This window comes from Gobius niger (assembly GCF_951799975.1).
Source record: "Gobius niger genome assembly, chromosome: 18".
Lineage (NCBI taxonomy): Eukaryota > Metazoa > Chordata > Actinopteri > Gobiiformes > Gobiidae > Gobius > Gobius niger.
This window is the reverse complement of record NC_136869.1, coordinates 26908930-26924669: the sequence shown is the minus strand read 5'-3', so window position 1 is coordinate 26924669 and position 15740 is coordinate 26908930. Positions and strand designations below refer to the sequence as shown.

Below are 15740 nucleotides of genomic sequence, written 5' to 3'. Positions count from 1 at the left end.
GGAGGACCAGGACTTCTCCACACTAACGACAGGAGGATGACCAGAAGACGTGCTCATGTCGCTCCCTCTGGTTCTCCTCGTGTATACACTGCGTTCCAAATGATCATGCAAAAGACATTTTTCTAAGATGTTCTAAGTTGTCAACTCAAATGAGAGTCAGCATCATTTTCAAGTCTTTAACTGGAAGAGGATCATTTAAATAAATAGTGATTACGGTATTTTTTTCAAAAATAAATATAGTAAAAACCTCAAAATCCACTGTTCCAAATTATTATGCAACTCATCGTTTCAATACATTTTAAAGCTTGTAATGAACTGAAAATGGTCATTTGTTGAATTTGCAGCATTAGGAGGTCATATTTACTTAAATCAAAAGCTATTTCAATCAAAAAAATATTAACAGGTCAAGTTATATTTTACCAAAGGAGCCCTTGTGTGATAGCAGCTTCAAAATTTTTAAATCCATTAAACTTGTGAGTTTTGGGACAGTTTCTGCTTGGATTTCTTTGCAGGATGTTAGAATAGCCTCCCAGAGCTGCTGTTTGGATGAAAACTGCCTCCCACCCTCATAGAAGTTTTTTTTGTTGAGGCTCCAAAGGTTCTCAACAGGGTTGAAGTCAGGGGAGGAGGGGGTCCACATCATGAGTTTCTCTCCTTTTATGCTCATAGCAGCCAGTGATGCAGAGGTATTCTTTACAGTATGACATGGTGCGTTGTCATGCATGAAGAGGATTTTTTTAGGGAAAGCACAGCTCTTCTTTTTGTAGCATAGAAGACAGTGGTCAGTCAGAAACTCCACATATTTTTCAAAGGTCATTTTCACATCTTCAAGGAGCCTAAAGGGGCCGACCAGCTCTCTCCCCATGATTCTGGCCCAAAACATGACTCCGCCCCCTCCTTACTGACGTCACAGCCTTGTTGGGACATTGTGGCCATTCACCAACCATTCACTACTCCATTGATCTGACCATCCAGGGTTACACGGCCTCATCAGTGAACAAGACTGTTTGAAAATGAGTCCTCATGTATTTCTGAGCCACTGCAGCCGTTGCTGTTCATCAGCTTCAATGAACAGTTTAGGGGAGGCCCGGATAGGAGGTTTATGCACAACTGCAGCCTCTGGAGGGTCCTACACCTTGATGTTCGGGAGACTCCAGAGGCACCAGCAGCTTCAAATACCTGTTTGCTGCTTTGTAGCATCTGTTCTCTTAATCTGATGTGTTTGTCTGGCTGAAACCGTCCTCATTGTGCCTTAATCTGCACAAAACGGAGTGTGCTCTGAATCATCCATAAATCTCTTATCAGAACGATGATTATGCTTAATCTTTCATGAAATATCAAAGGTTTTCATACCTAGACCAAGGCATTCAACTATTTCACGCTTTTCATCAGCAGAAAGATCCTTTTTCTTTCCCATATTGCTTGAAAATGATGATCTGCTTAATAAAGTGGAACGTCCTTTTTCAGTAGTTTTTCCCTTAACTGGGCTTAACCTGAAAACTAATCATCCCAGGTCTCTGAGATTAATGTCAGTGATTCATAGCGCCCCGAGACACGATACCATCCACAAGTTTCATTATTTTTTTTATTTTTTTTTACCTTTTTGACACAAAAATTCAATTTGCATAATAATTTGGAACGCAGTGTATTGTGGACGACCCTGGAGCCCCTTTGATACAGCGCTGGAGTATTTTGACAGCACGCCGCTATCATTAAACACAATACAGAACAGAAGCTTCAGCGCCTAATTACAGGCTGGAGGAGCTCACGCCCGGCCCGCTGAATAGAGGCTGCCATTGAGCCGCGGGTAAGAGCCGGAGCTGCAGCCTGTGGCCTTTGATGCTAATGAGAGCCCCATTGTAGCGCCACTCTCAGCTGTTTGTTTCCATGTCGGCCATTATTGGACTATCAGCTTTCACCAGCGCGGGAGGGAGAAGGCCGTGTGATCGATAGTCCTGACCGAGCACAGAGCCCGAGCGCGGGGCCCGAGCGCGGGGCCCGAGCGCGGGGCCCGAGCACGGGGCGCGGAGCCCGAGCGCAGAGCCCAATCCCACTGCTGCATGATCACTTGGGGTTTGTGACGTTTAAGGCGAACAGGGAATAAACGTGAATTACTGATATAAATGTTGTTTTCTGCCATTTTAGGTTTTCATATAAAAATAAAACATTTCATGCATAAAAATCTAAATTTCTGGTATTTTCAGTGGACCAGGTTTGAATTCATGTTTTTATTTGTTGATTTATTAGTTATATAAACTAGTTTTTGAGTAAGATATCGATAAGCTTAGGCAGGTAGTACTCAGTTACATTTACTCAAGTACAGGTACTTTTTGAAGAAATTGTTTCATCATACAGTACTTTTTCCTTAAAGGAACAGGCCACCGTTCTTTCATACTGATATCTGTTCTTACCTGAGCTTAGACGAGCTATAGGAATATGCTGGGAGAGGCTAAATGCTAACAGCATCTTTGGTCGTTTTGCGTGACTGAGGGCACGCACAAAGACCAGACAGGTACACATCAACTCGTCTAAGCTCAGGTAAGAACATATCTCAGTATGGAAGAACTGTGGCCTGTTCCTTTAAAGGGACTAGATGCAACTTCGGACCCGAGTGAACACCTTTACACATTAGGACATGGCTGGAACATGTAGGTGGAGGAAAATAATGAGTTTTTACTTTTTTTTTTGTGCTTTTTCCACAGTGCTCCTTGTTCTTTACAATATTTACTTTTTCTGGATTTTATGTCAAAATATCATGATTTCCACAAGATTTTTTATTTTTTGTTTTTACACAATTTAATGGCCATGAATAAAATAAATCAGACTTTTCACTCACTTGAGGAACATTTTCTCCAAGGACGTGATTTATTGTTTTGACTACTCCACCCACCAAAGCTCAATGAATCAGGCAACAATTAGATATGAAAAAAATCCTTCTGAAAAAAAAAAATCTTCAAAGTATTGTTAAGTCGGAGCCTGGAAAGTGTGCAGTCTTATTCTCCTGTCTTTAGTCGGTGCTGTCTCCAACAAAGGAAATGACCATATTTATAATACAGTCACAGCCTTTTGTGCTACACGTGGATACCAAACATGTGAGTGTTTGTGAATGGGGAAAACAGCCGCACTAGCAAAACAAATGTCATCAAAAAGCCTTCGTACAGGGAGAGTTTTGTTTCATAAAGGTGTATCTTATCTCTATAATTGAGAGAAAAGGTTTATTTTGGTTGATTGATTGAACATGTCATGTTAGCAAACGTCTCCATGGAGACGGGCTGGTGATGTCCCGCTCAGTGTGGCTGTAAACCCTGACCGTGCTCTTGTCTTCTGTGTCTGCAGTGAAGGAGGAGCCGCTCTCGGAGCTGGAGGATGACCGGAGCACGGACGCGCTGGTGGAGGAGATGCTGCAGCAGGGGGACACGGCCGTCATCTACCCGGAGGCCCCCGAGGACGAGCTGCCCAGGCTGGGGACGCCCGACGACGAGCCACCCAGGCTGGGGACGCCCGAGGCTGGAGTTCCTGATGAGAACGGTAACATACACCTGCCCTCACCTCTCTACCTCTCACCGGCTTCACCACAGAAACACGGGTTCTCCAAGAGGAGCGGGTGGAGCGGGGGGGGAGCGGGTGGAGCAGGGGGGGGAGCGGGTGGAACGGGGGGGGAGCGGGTGGATCTTTGGTTTTAGCCTAAACCTACATGTTTTATTTAACCAGTAAAACGCCATCACTAGAGTAATCACATGGGGTCATAGGGCTGACGCTGGCACAGGTGGTGGAGCCGGGTCATCTTGTGATCAGAAGGTCATGGGTTTGAATCCCGGCTCCCTGTAGCACGCTGTCGTTGTGTCCTTGGGCAAGACACTTCACCCACCTGCCTCCAGTGTCTGCGTACACTGTTGTATGAATGAGAGTGTGAATGGGCGACTGGTTCCTGGTGAAGTGCTTTGAGGGCCTCAGAGGTGGAAACGTTGAGACCATTTACCATCAGATGGTCCAATGATCAGATGTGATGCGTTCACAGGCCATGAGGAAATCCAATCATCCAAATACCCACGTTTTACCTGTTTCAGTTCAGTTGACCTTTAGTTAACCAGGACAGAAAATGCTCAGCCTGGCCCCAGAGGGGATCCTATTGTACATGTTTTTAGTGGTGCATCTGGAGGAAACCTACACAGAGCAAGAGAGAACATACTCCACACAGAAAGGTTCAGACCGGCTCAAGAATCAAAGCTCTCCTGAAGCACCAGGTGGAACTGATTCATTTCCATCACAAGCACCTCTGTGGGTTTCTGGTTGTCTTAATCATTTGTTCTCATCCTCAGGACATAGAGAGATTTTTGTTTCATTAAAACCATAGTCTGGACACAGCTCGACTCATTAATAGTGCAAAAGGGAAAGTGCTGGTCCTGGATCATCCTCTTTCATCTTAACTGAGCTTAGCATCAGCAGGCATAGAGCTCTCTGCACTTTGAAAAGGAAAAACAAACAAAAACAAACCATCTGGATATTGATTTAAACTAATGGATGTGCACATTCCTATCTTTGTTCCTTGTTCTTCCTGTGTGTTTCTGCACACATGTGAAAAATGACAGAGTTGAGTGTGCATGTTTTAAAGTGAGAGGGAAACCTTGAAATGTAGAGATATCCATTTGAAACCTGTGCTGTAGATTACTGAAATAGAGAATAGAGAAATAGAGAAAAAATGTCTTCATATGAGAATAAGGCCTTTTAAGTCTAAAAATGCCCAAAATGTGTATTGTAACAACAAGATCTGCATAATGGATCAAGCAGATTTAACTGTATGGTTTTATTTTGCTGATATTTTATATTTTTCAGAGCGGATTTTCGATATCATGTTTAGCTTTAAAATAAACTGTTGATGAGTGGAAAAATGTATCAAAAATATATATATCATCAATATAATATCATGTTAAGATAGTTAAGATAGGATAAGATAGTCAAAAATGTCCCTGAAAAAAAATTGTTAAGTCCGAGACTGGAAAGTTTTGAGTCTGGAGGAGTTACTTATGTGGAGATATTGTCATATGAGAAAAAGCTCCTGAAATGACAATTTCCCAAATAAATCTAAGATTAAACATTGAATCAGTAATCAATAATTAAACATGTCACTGTGAAGATCAGTCTTTTGTTTCCAGGTGAACAAAGGTATATGTCAAGAGACCAACCAGGGCCAAAACCTGAAAATGGAGTTTTACCTGTAAGAACGGTAATATATCTGGAAAAAGTCACGTGACATCAATGATAAAGGGAGGAAGGTGCAACAGTCTCTTTCTAACAGCCCACTATAATGACCGCCTTGACTCCCCCCCCTCCCCCCTCTAGTGGCTGTTTCGTGCCTCTGCCCCGTACCTGCCGCCTCTCAGCCGGAGCGCTGGGGGCGGAGAATCGGCAGCACCTGGTTAGATCTGTCACGTCCGTGCGATACCTGCCCGTGATAAGTGTTCTGTTCCCAAAGCCCGAGGCCTCACCTGCTGCTAATACATCACCTGTTAACACCAATGCTTCACCTGTGTGGGAGCGTGTCCGGCCGGCCCTGGGCCTGACCTGCCCCACACCGGGCTTCAAACACCTCACTGTGCTCAAGCAGACCACGGTCACCTAAGACAAGGAGAAGAAATCAGGTTAATGACGTTGATTTCAAGTATGTTCAGGCTGATCTAAAATGAGATTCACAACACTTTTGCCAAGAGAACCAGCAGTCAGGTGAGGACACCGCAGGGCAATACTGTCACTAATGTTTGGGTATTAAAATAAGGCTCTTTTTGCATAAACACATAAAATACATAGTGATAAAACTATAGTATTTTTTGACAAAATCTGGTTTTATTTTATTGAAATGAAGTTTAATAAACCTGTTATTGCAGAAAGTCCAATGTTTTCCTGGTTTTGGGGCTATAGAGGAAGTAGATATAGGAGAAAATGTATTCGGATATATTTTCAGGAAACATTCGCTGGGAACTTTAATTTGGCCTTTTGGGGAATTTTCAAAAAATACATACTGTGTTTTACCTGTGTTAAAGGGACTATACAGAGTTTAAAAATGCTAAAATGTAGTATTTTCCTCCCCCTACATGTTCCTCCATGTCCTAATATGTAGAATGAGCTCAGACCTGCACTGTCACTCAGAAAGGTGAAGTGCCGTCATGCACGAGCTTTATATAAAAGCTGCAGTTACGCGTATGACCTGAGGTGGCAGTAGTGAGCATAAAATGACCAGCTTGCATCTAGTCTCTTTAAGCACAGCCCTGAGCGGAATGCAAAGGTTTTAGAGTGTCCCCCCTCCTGCCCCACACCTCAGCACCTCTCACCCTCGCCTGTCGTCTGTCCCGCCCCCGCAGGAACCTCGGACTCCTTCTCCCAGCTGCTGACCTGTCCGTTCTGCGCCCGCGGCTACAAGCGGTACAGCTCCCTGAAGGAACACATCAAGTACCGGCACGAGAAGAGCGAGGACAGCTTCAACTGCCCCGAGTGCAGCTACAGCTTCGCCCACCGCGCCCAGCTCGAGAGGCACATGGCGGCACACAAGACGGGCCGGGACCAGGTACAGGCGGCACACAAGACGGGCAGGGACCAGGTACAGGCGGCACACAAGACGGGCAGGGACCAGGTACAGGCTTACACAAGACGGGCAGGGACCAGGTACAGGCTTACACAAGACGGGCAGGGACCAGGTACAGGCGGCACACAAGACGGGCAGGGACCAGGTACAGGCGGCACACAAGACGGGCAGGGACCAGGTACAGGCGGCACACAAGACGGGCAGGGACCAGGTACAGGCTTACACAAGACGGGCAGGGACCAGGTACAGGCTTACACAAGACGGGCAGGGACCAGGTACAGGCGGCACACAAGACGGGCAGGGACCAGGTACAGGCGGCACACAAGACGGGCAGGGACCAGGTACAGGCTTACACAAGACGGGCAGGGACCAGGTACACGCTTTATACAAGACGGGCAGGGACCAGGTACACGCTTTACACAAGACGGGCAGGGACCAGGTACACGCTTTATACAAGACGGGCAGGGACCAGGTACACGCTTTATACAAGACGGGCAGGGACCAGGTACACGCTTTATACAAGACGGGCAGGGACCAGGTACACGCCTTACACAAGACGGGCAGGGACCAGGTACAGGCTTACACAAGACGGGCAGGGACCAGGTACAGGCTTTACACAAGACGGGCAGGGACCAGGTACACGCTTTACACAAGACGGGCAGGGACCAGGTACACGCTTTATACAAGACGGGCAGGGACCAGGTACACGCTTTACACAAGACGGGCAGGGACCAGGTACACGCCTTACACAAGACGGGCAGGGACCAGGTACACGCCTTACACAAGACGGGCAGGGACCAGGTACACGCTTTATACAAGACGGGCAGGGACCAGGTACAGGCTTACACAAGACGGGCAGGGACCAGGTACATGCTTTATACAAGACGGGCAGGGACCAGGTACAGGCTGTACACAAGACGGGCAGGGACCAGGTACACGCCTTACACAAGACGGGCAGGGACCAGGTACACGCTTACACAAGACGGGCAGGGACCAGGTACACGCTTTACACAAGACGGGCAGGGACCAGGTACACGCTTACACAAGACGGGCAGGGACCAGGTACACGCTTACACAAGACGGGCAGGGACCAGGTACAGGCTTTACACAAGACGGGCAGGGGCCAGGTACACGCCTTACACAAGACGGGCAGGGACCAGGTACAGGCTTACACAAGACGGGCAGGGACCAGGTACAGGCTTACACAAGACGGGCAGGGACCAGGTACACGCTTTATACAAGACGGGCAGGGACCAGGTACACGCTTTACACAAGACGGGCAGGGACCAGGTACACGCTTTATACAAGACGGGCAGGGACCAGGTACACGCTTTATACAAGACGGGCAGGGACCAGGTACACGCTTTATACAAGACGGGCAGGGACCAGGTACACGCCTTACACAAGACGGGCAGGGACCAGGTACAGGCTTACACAAGACGGGCAGGGACCAGGTACAGGCTTTACACAAGACGGGCAGGGACCAGGTACACGCTTTACACAAGACGGGCAGGGACCAGGTACACGCTTTATACAAGACGGGCAGGGACCAGGTACACGCTTTACACAAGACGGGCAGGGACCAGGTACACGCCTTACACAAGACGGGCAGGGACCAGGTACACGCCTTACACAAGACGGGCAGGGACCAGGTACACGCTTTATACAAGACGGGCAGGGACCAGGTACAGGCTTACACAAGACGGGCAGGGACCAGGTACATGCTTTATACAAGACGGGCAGGGACCAGGTACAGGCTGTACACAAGACGGGCAGGGACCAGGTACACGCCTTACACAAGACGGGCAGGGACCAGGTACAGGCTTTACACAAGACGGGCAGGGGCCAGGTACACGCCTTACACAAGACGGGCAGGGACCAGGTACACGCTGTACACAAGACGGGCAGGGACAAGGTACAGGCGGCACACAAGACGGGCAGGGACCAGGTACACGCTGTACACAAGACGGGCAGGGACCAGGTACAGGCTTACACAAGACGGGCCGGGACCAGGTACACGCTGTACACAAGACGGGCAGGGACCAGGTACAGGCTGTACACAAGACGGGCAGGGACCAGGTACAGGCTTACACAAGACGGGCAGGGACCAGGTACACGCTTTACACAAGACGGGCAGGGACCAGGTACACGCTGTACACAAGACGGGCAGGGACCAGGTACACGCTTTACACAAGACGGGCAGGGACCAGGTACACGCTGTACACAAGACGGGCAGGGACCAGGTACAGGCTTTACACAAGACGGGCAGGGACCAGGTACAGGCTTTACACAAGACGGGCAGGGACCAGGTACACGCTTTATACAAGACGGGCAGGGACCAGGTACAGGCTGTACACAAGACGGGCAGGGACCAGGTACACGCTTTATACAAGACGGGCAGGGACCAGGTACAGGCTGTACACAAGACGGGCAGGGACCAGGTACAGGCTGTACACAAGACGGGCAGGGACCAGGTACACGCTTTATACAAGACGGGCAGGGACCAGGTACACGCTTTACACAAGACGGGCAGGGACCAGGTACAGGCTGTACACAAGACGGGCAGGGACCAGGTACACCCTGTACACAAGACGGGCAGGGACCAGGTACACGCCTTACACAAGACGGGCAGGGACCAGGTACACGCTGTACACAAGACGGGCAGGGACCAGGTACAGGCTGTACACAAGACGGGCAGGGACCAGGTACAGGCTGTACACAAGACGGGCAGGGACCAGGTACACGCTTTACACAAGACGGGCAGGGACCAGGTACACGCCTTACACAAGACGGGCAGAGACCAGGTACACGCCTTACACAAGACGGGCAGGGACCAGGTACACGCTGTACACAAGACGGGCAGGGACCAGGTACAGGCTTTACACAAGACGGGCAGGGACCAGGTACACGCTGTACACAAGACGGGCAGGGACCAGGTACACGCTGTACACAAGACGGGCAGGGACCAGGTACACGCTTTATACAAGACGGGCAGGGACCAGGTACACGCTGTACACAAGACGGGCAGGGACCAGGTACACGCCTTACACAAGACGGGCAGGGACCAGGTACACGCTGTACACAAGACGGGCAGGGACCAGGTACACGCTTTATACAAGACGGGCAGGGACCAGGTACACGCTGTACACAAGACGGGCAGGGACCAGGTACACGCTTTATACAAGACAGGCAGGGACCAGGTACACGCTGTACACAAGACGGGCAGGGACCAGGTACAGGCTGTACACAAGACGGGCAGGGACCAGGTACAGGCTGTACACAAGACGGGCAGGGACCAGGTACACGCTTTACACAAGACGGGCAGGGACCAGGTACACGCTTTATACAAGACGGGCAGAGACCAGGTACACGCCTTACACAAGACGGGCAGGGACCAGGTACACGCTGTACACAAGACGGGCAGGGACCAGGTACACGCTGTACACAAGACGGGCAGGGACCAGGTACAGGCTTTATACAAGACGGGCAGGGACCAGGTACACGCTGTACACAAGACGGGCAGGGACCAGGTACACGCTTTATACAAGACGGGCAGGGACCAGGTACACGCTGTACACAAGACGGGCAGGGACCAGGTACACGCTTTATACAAGACGGGCAGGGACCAGGTACACGCTGTACACAAGACGGGCAGGGACCAGGTACAGGCTGTACACAAGACGGGCAGGGACCAGGTACACGCTTTACACAAGACGGGCAGGGACCAGGTACACGCTTTATACAAGACGGGCAGAGACCAGGTACACGCCTTACACAAGACGGGCAGGGACCAGGTACACGCCTTACACAAGACGGGCAGGGACCAGGTACAGGCTTTACACAAGACGGGCAGGGACCAGGTACACGCTGTACACAAGACGGGCAGGGACCAGGTACACGCTGTACACAAGACGGGCAGGGACCAGGTACACGCTTTATACAAGACGGGCAGGGACCAGGTACACGCTGTACACAAGACGGGCAGGGACCAGGTACACGCTTTATACAAGACGGGCAGGGACCAGGTACACGCTGTACACAAGACGGGCAGGGACCAGGTACACGCTTTATACAAGACGTGCAGGGACCAGTTACACGCTTTATACAAGACGGGCCGGGACCAGGTACAGGCTTTATACAAGACGTGCAGGGACCAGTTACACGCTTAATACAAGACGGGCAGGGACCAGGTACACGCTTTACACAAGACGGGCAGGGACCAGGTACAGGCTTTATACAAGACGGGCAGGGACCAGGTACACGCTGTACACAAGACGGGCAGGGACCAGGTACAGGCTTACACAAGACGGGCAGGGACCAGGTACAGGCTTACACAAGACGGGCAGGGACCAGGTACACGCTTTATACAAGACGGGCAGGGACCAGGTACAGGCTTTATACAAGACGGGCAGGGACCAGGTACAGGCTGTACACAAGACGGGCAGGGACCAGGTACATGCTTTACACAAGACGGGCAGGGACCAGGTACACGCTGTACACAAGACGGGCAGGGACCAGGTACACGCTGTACACAAGACGGGCAGGGACCAGGTACAGGCTTTATACAAGACGGGCAGGGACCAGGTACAGGCTGTACACAAGACGGGCAGGGACCAGGTACACGCTTTATACAAGACGGGCAGGGACCAGGTACAGGCTGTACACAAGACGGGCAGGGACCAGGTACAGGCTTTTAAAAAAATAATATCTATATACTTATATCATGTCTTGACTGTTTTGATCCACTCTGCCCCACTTTTTCTGCTCACCTAATTTATTTCAAGGTATTACGGTTAATGGTTAATGATAGCTTCATTGTTCGGGCAGACTTCTCCACACATTTTATTTTTTATTTTTTCACCACTTAAGGAGAGGGGATAGACATTTCACGAGCAGCATCACTAAGTCATTGAGGTCTTCCATATTGAAACGCATTGGAACTTAAGGTTTCCTTTTAGTCTCTTTAGTATTTCTCATGGTGCAGTCCTAATCCTCATTATCATTATCTTACTATAACATGTGAGAGATTGAGATTCAGTATGAAATGAGGCTTCTGAAGAAATGTATGCCCCAAACTGCTCCCAAGTCCAGGTGTTGTCCACAGCTGCCCTTTGGCCCCGTCTGTGTTCATGGACTTTGGTTTCTGCTCAATCCCTCTGCATCGATCAGGGCTATTTTAGTGATTTGGCAGCGGGCAGCTCGTCATAAGCCTTCGTTTGGGAGATACAGTGTTACCTTTAACCTCTTATCCCCCCCCCACCCTTAACCAAGAGGATTTTCTCCAGTTCGGCTTTACCCAAATCCAACAGGTTACAACCTATAGGCCAGTGTAGCGCCTCATTGGAAAACTTAAGACCTGCAATGCTAATCTAAACAGATCTTTTTCCTGACATGTTTTCGTCACATTTTTGTAACAATATTGTCACTTTTTCATCACCTTTTTCGTCACTGTTTTGACGGTTCAGCGGCGTCGTATTTCCCGTTGGCTCGAGGCTCACAGAAGCCTGCGAACATGAATGCCTTTAACAGAATCCACATGATGTTACGGTGCTTGTGTCCAAATCAGACTCAACAGGAGGCTCTCGTGCTGATATTCAAAGCTAGTTTCAAACAAATCGATGGCGTTTTTCAAGACGTGGGCTAAACTCAGCTCCGTGTGAGAGATAACCGCCGGAGCTGAGGACACTATCTCCACGCAGGACAAACATGAACTTGCCCCCGATCGATCGGCTGACATCGCGACACCGTTCAGCAGCCGGTTCAAAGGTGGTGTTTTTTTCACTTTTACCGACGCTCTCCTCACTCTGACCTCTTCTCCTCCACAGAGGCACATCCCACAGTCGGCGGGCAATCGCAAATTCAAGTGCACCGAGTGTGGCAAGGCGTTCAAGTACAAGCACCACCTGAAGGAGCACCTGCGCATCCACAGCGGTGAGTACACGTCTGCACAGCGCCCCCTCTGGGACACACAGGTTAACGGCCCTTGCTCTATTTTTAGATTACTTCCCACCCGTGTTTGTAGCCTCCCAACCCTTCTTATTTGTTGCTTTTCCAGCAGCTTTTTGCCCACTCTTTTGTGGCTTTTTCATATTGTTTTTGTTGCTTGTTTATTGTGTGATTGTGGCTTTTTTGTCACATTTTCATCCTTGGTTTTTATTTTCCAAGAAGATTTGGGTTAAACCGAACTGGAGAACATGCGCTCGGTGAAGAGGGTAAATTGGGTATAGTACCTTTCCCTCAATGACATACCCGCATGTCCACTGACACTGCTGGACCAGTAGGTGGCGCCCCAGGTCTAAAGTATTGGCAGTATTAAACAATATAGGCCAAATGCATTTATTACAAACCAGGCCCGGATCTACGGGGGTGCAAAAGGGTGCATTGTAGCCTCACTTTGACATGTTTGCACCCTCAGTTTTAGGAGCATCGCAGTATTGCACCCTTTTGGAACTCTAATGCACCCTCAGTCACTTTGTTCTGGGGCGGGGGCTGTTACACACTGGTTTTAGCCTCATGTGATAAACCAGTGCATGTTTTTTTAGACTTCCTGATTGGACAATTGGCCGCAGGTATGGTTAACCATTAAACGACCAAAAAAGAACACGCACAAAAAATCAAAATGCCGGACCCTTTGTTGGTCAGAAAGTGACATATTGATCCAAAACAGTTGAAACAGAATATATTGTAATTTTGCTTCCCGATTATCAACACAATCTCACTCTAAGCTCCCTCCAAGACTTCTAGCTGCTTCAATAAAGAGAAAAAGAAAAAAGGCCTGTGTGGCTGTGGTGAAGCAATGGCGAGCGTTTTTACTCTGCCGTGAAAGGGGCTGGATGCAAGTTGGCCATTTTATACTCACTACTGCCACCTCAGGCCATATGTGTAACTGCACCTTCTATATTAAGCTCATGCATGACGGCAATTCGGGCCGAAGTGACACCTTTTTGAGTGACAGTGCAGGATTTTAGAGGCAGTTGTGGTGAACAGGTCTGAGCTCATTCTACACATTAGGACATGGCTGGAACATGTAGGGGGAATACTTACTTTTAACATTTTTAAACTCCCTATAGTCCCTTTAAACTTAGCCAGAGATGGAGAGAGAGAGACCACAGGAGGAGATTCAGAGATTACTCAAACATGCGCGAGTGAGTGGAAAAACAGCTCCAGGCCTGTTTTGGAGGAGAGAACAACATTGTAAAAAAAAAGCTCTGGAAAGCTGATTTACAAAAATAATCTTATCCTCACAACTGTACCTCAGAACAAATCCACTCTCTAAAGGGGCTTCTATATCATATACTATTTCACCCTGTTGCAGTATATTGTGTTCACAAACATTTGTGTATATAGTAATTTACCTGGCAGTAGATCTGACGCTGATAAAACACAAAACAATGAGTCTGATGTGCAGTGTTACTCTGTGCCCTGAGGACTGTGTAGAAACTCCATGTGTGGATTTGAGTTATTTACTTTTTGGAAATGGTTGGGTGAAGGGTTTTTAAAGCGAGGATGTGAATACAAAACTGAAAAACAAATGAGATATAGTGAAAGGATGAAAATGCGGCTCCTCTTAATGAACAGACGTCACCCTGGTGCCAGAGCCATAATTGTATAATGCACTGTGAGTAAACATTAGCATAAAGAGCGCTGTTTAGCCTCCTTCCCTATATTAAACATCTGGCCTAATGTTCCATTGTGTCCTAATGCCCCATAATCAGGTTTCCTCTGGCGTTCTGGGACACGGTTAGACGGGCCCTGTCCCGGCGGGGCCGTTGCCTCGGGCTGGGAGCGTCCCTGACATGCATTAGCCGCTCATTTAGCCACGATCACTAATGGACCTCTCCTCTTTTTCCCCTCGTTTCGACGCAGGTGAGAAGCCGTACGAATGCTCCAACTGCAAGAAGCGCTTCTCCCACTCGGGCTCCTACAGCTCCCACATCAGCAGTAAAAAGTGCATCAGCGTGGTGTCGTCGCTCAACGGCCGGCCCCGCACAGCCAAGGGCCCCACCGCCGCGGCCCTGCCCTCGCAAATCCGAGACAAGCTGGAGCCGCTGCAGGAGCAACTCCCCGTCAAGCAGATCAAGAGCGAGCCCGTGGACTACGAGTACAAGGGGCCTCCAGCCGGAGTGTTCACCGGCGGCGGCGCGGCCCCCCCGCTGCAGGGCACGGTGCAGGCGGTGGTCCTGCCCACCGTGGGGCTGGTGTCGCCCATCAGCATCAACATCGCCGACCTCCAGAACGCGCTCAAAGTGGCGGTGGACGGGAACGTTATCCGGCAGGTTTTGGAAGGGAAAGGCCAAGGGCTGAGCGCCGGAACCTTCCACGCGCCCCTGCCCACGCAACAGCAGCTGATCTCGGCCATAAGCCTCCCCATCGTGGGGCAAGACGGAAACGCTAAGATCATCATCAACTACAGCCTGGATCCGGGACAGGCTCAGGTGGTGCCGCAGAACCTGAAGAAGGAGAACTGCAAAAGGTGAGCTACAAAAAACAGTAAGTAGAGTAACTATCCCCTTTGTGCAGGGACAGAACAATCTGACTTTGGCAACAATGAAAGAGGGAGTGAACAGTTATGCCGTTTGTTGTGGTCCAAACTAGCGCTTATATAAAAGATTATTGTTTATTTGTGTTTTACAGTACAGGAAGTGTAGCCAGTGCAGCTCAGCGGCAAGATGGCGCTGCAATGTTTTTTTTTTATTTTTACCTATTTATGTCTTCATGCTTTTCTCCAATCAATAAAGTTTAGTTTTTTGTCTTGCAATCAAGTTGTTGTCAATTATAGTGATCTATTAATAAACTGCAATGGAAAAACTTTACATTTTCTACATTAAATATATGACCGGCTGTTTAGGCTATATAAATATGAACTCACATAAATTGATGTGATCATTAAAACTTGTGCAAAACAAATAAGTTAGATCAGTTATTTTTTAACAGCATTTCATAAACTAAAATACACTAACTTTATTTAATTAGTCTACTGTAGGTGATCAAATCATAGTTTCTGTCCCAGTCTTGATTAGCTAGCATTAGCATGCTGCCACTAGTTTTAGCATGCTGTTGCTAGACGCGGTATTTTGCGCTGTGATCAAAAATGTGTTTGCAGATGATTGAAATAACTCGGCGATTGGATTCCTCATGTTCTGCCCTTCAAAATAACATGGCT

At 48.9% G+C, this 15740-nt stretch overlaps 1 protein-coding gene across 1 annotated transcript in view; it reads left to right on the top strand.

Annotated features, from left to right (window-relative positions):
- Positions 1-15740, top strand: part of zeb1b (zinc finger E-box binding homeobox 1b) — a 126193-nt gene that overhangs the window by 99566 nt on the left and 10887 nt on the right. Inside the window, exons 3-6 of the mRNA XM_079575914.1 lie at positions 3337-3528; positions 6357-6559; positions 12403-12508; positions 14444-15050. Of these exons, the coding sequence (XP_079432040.1) occupies positions 3337-3528; positions 6357-6559; positions 12403-12508; positions 14444-15050 (1108 nt within the window). The remainder of the gene's footprint in view (positions 1-3336; positions 3529-6356; positions 6560-12402; positions 12509-14443; positions 15051-15740) is intronic.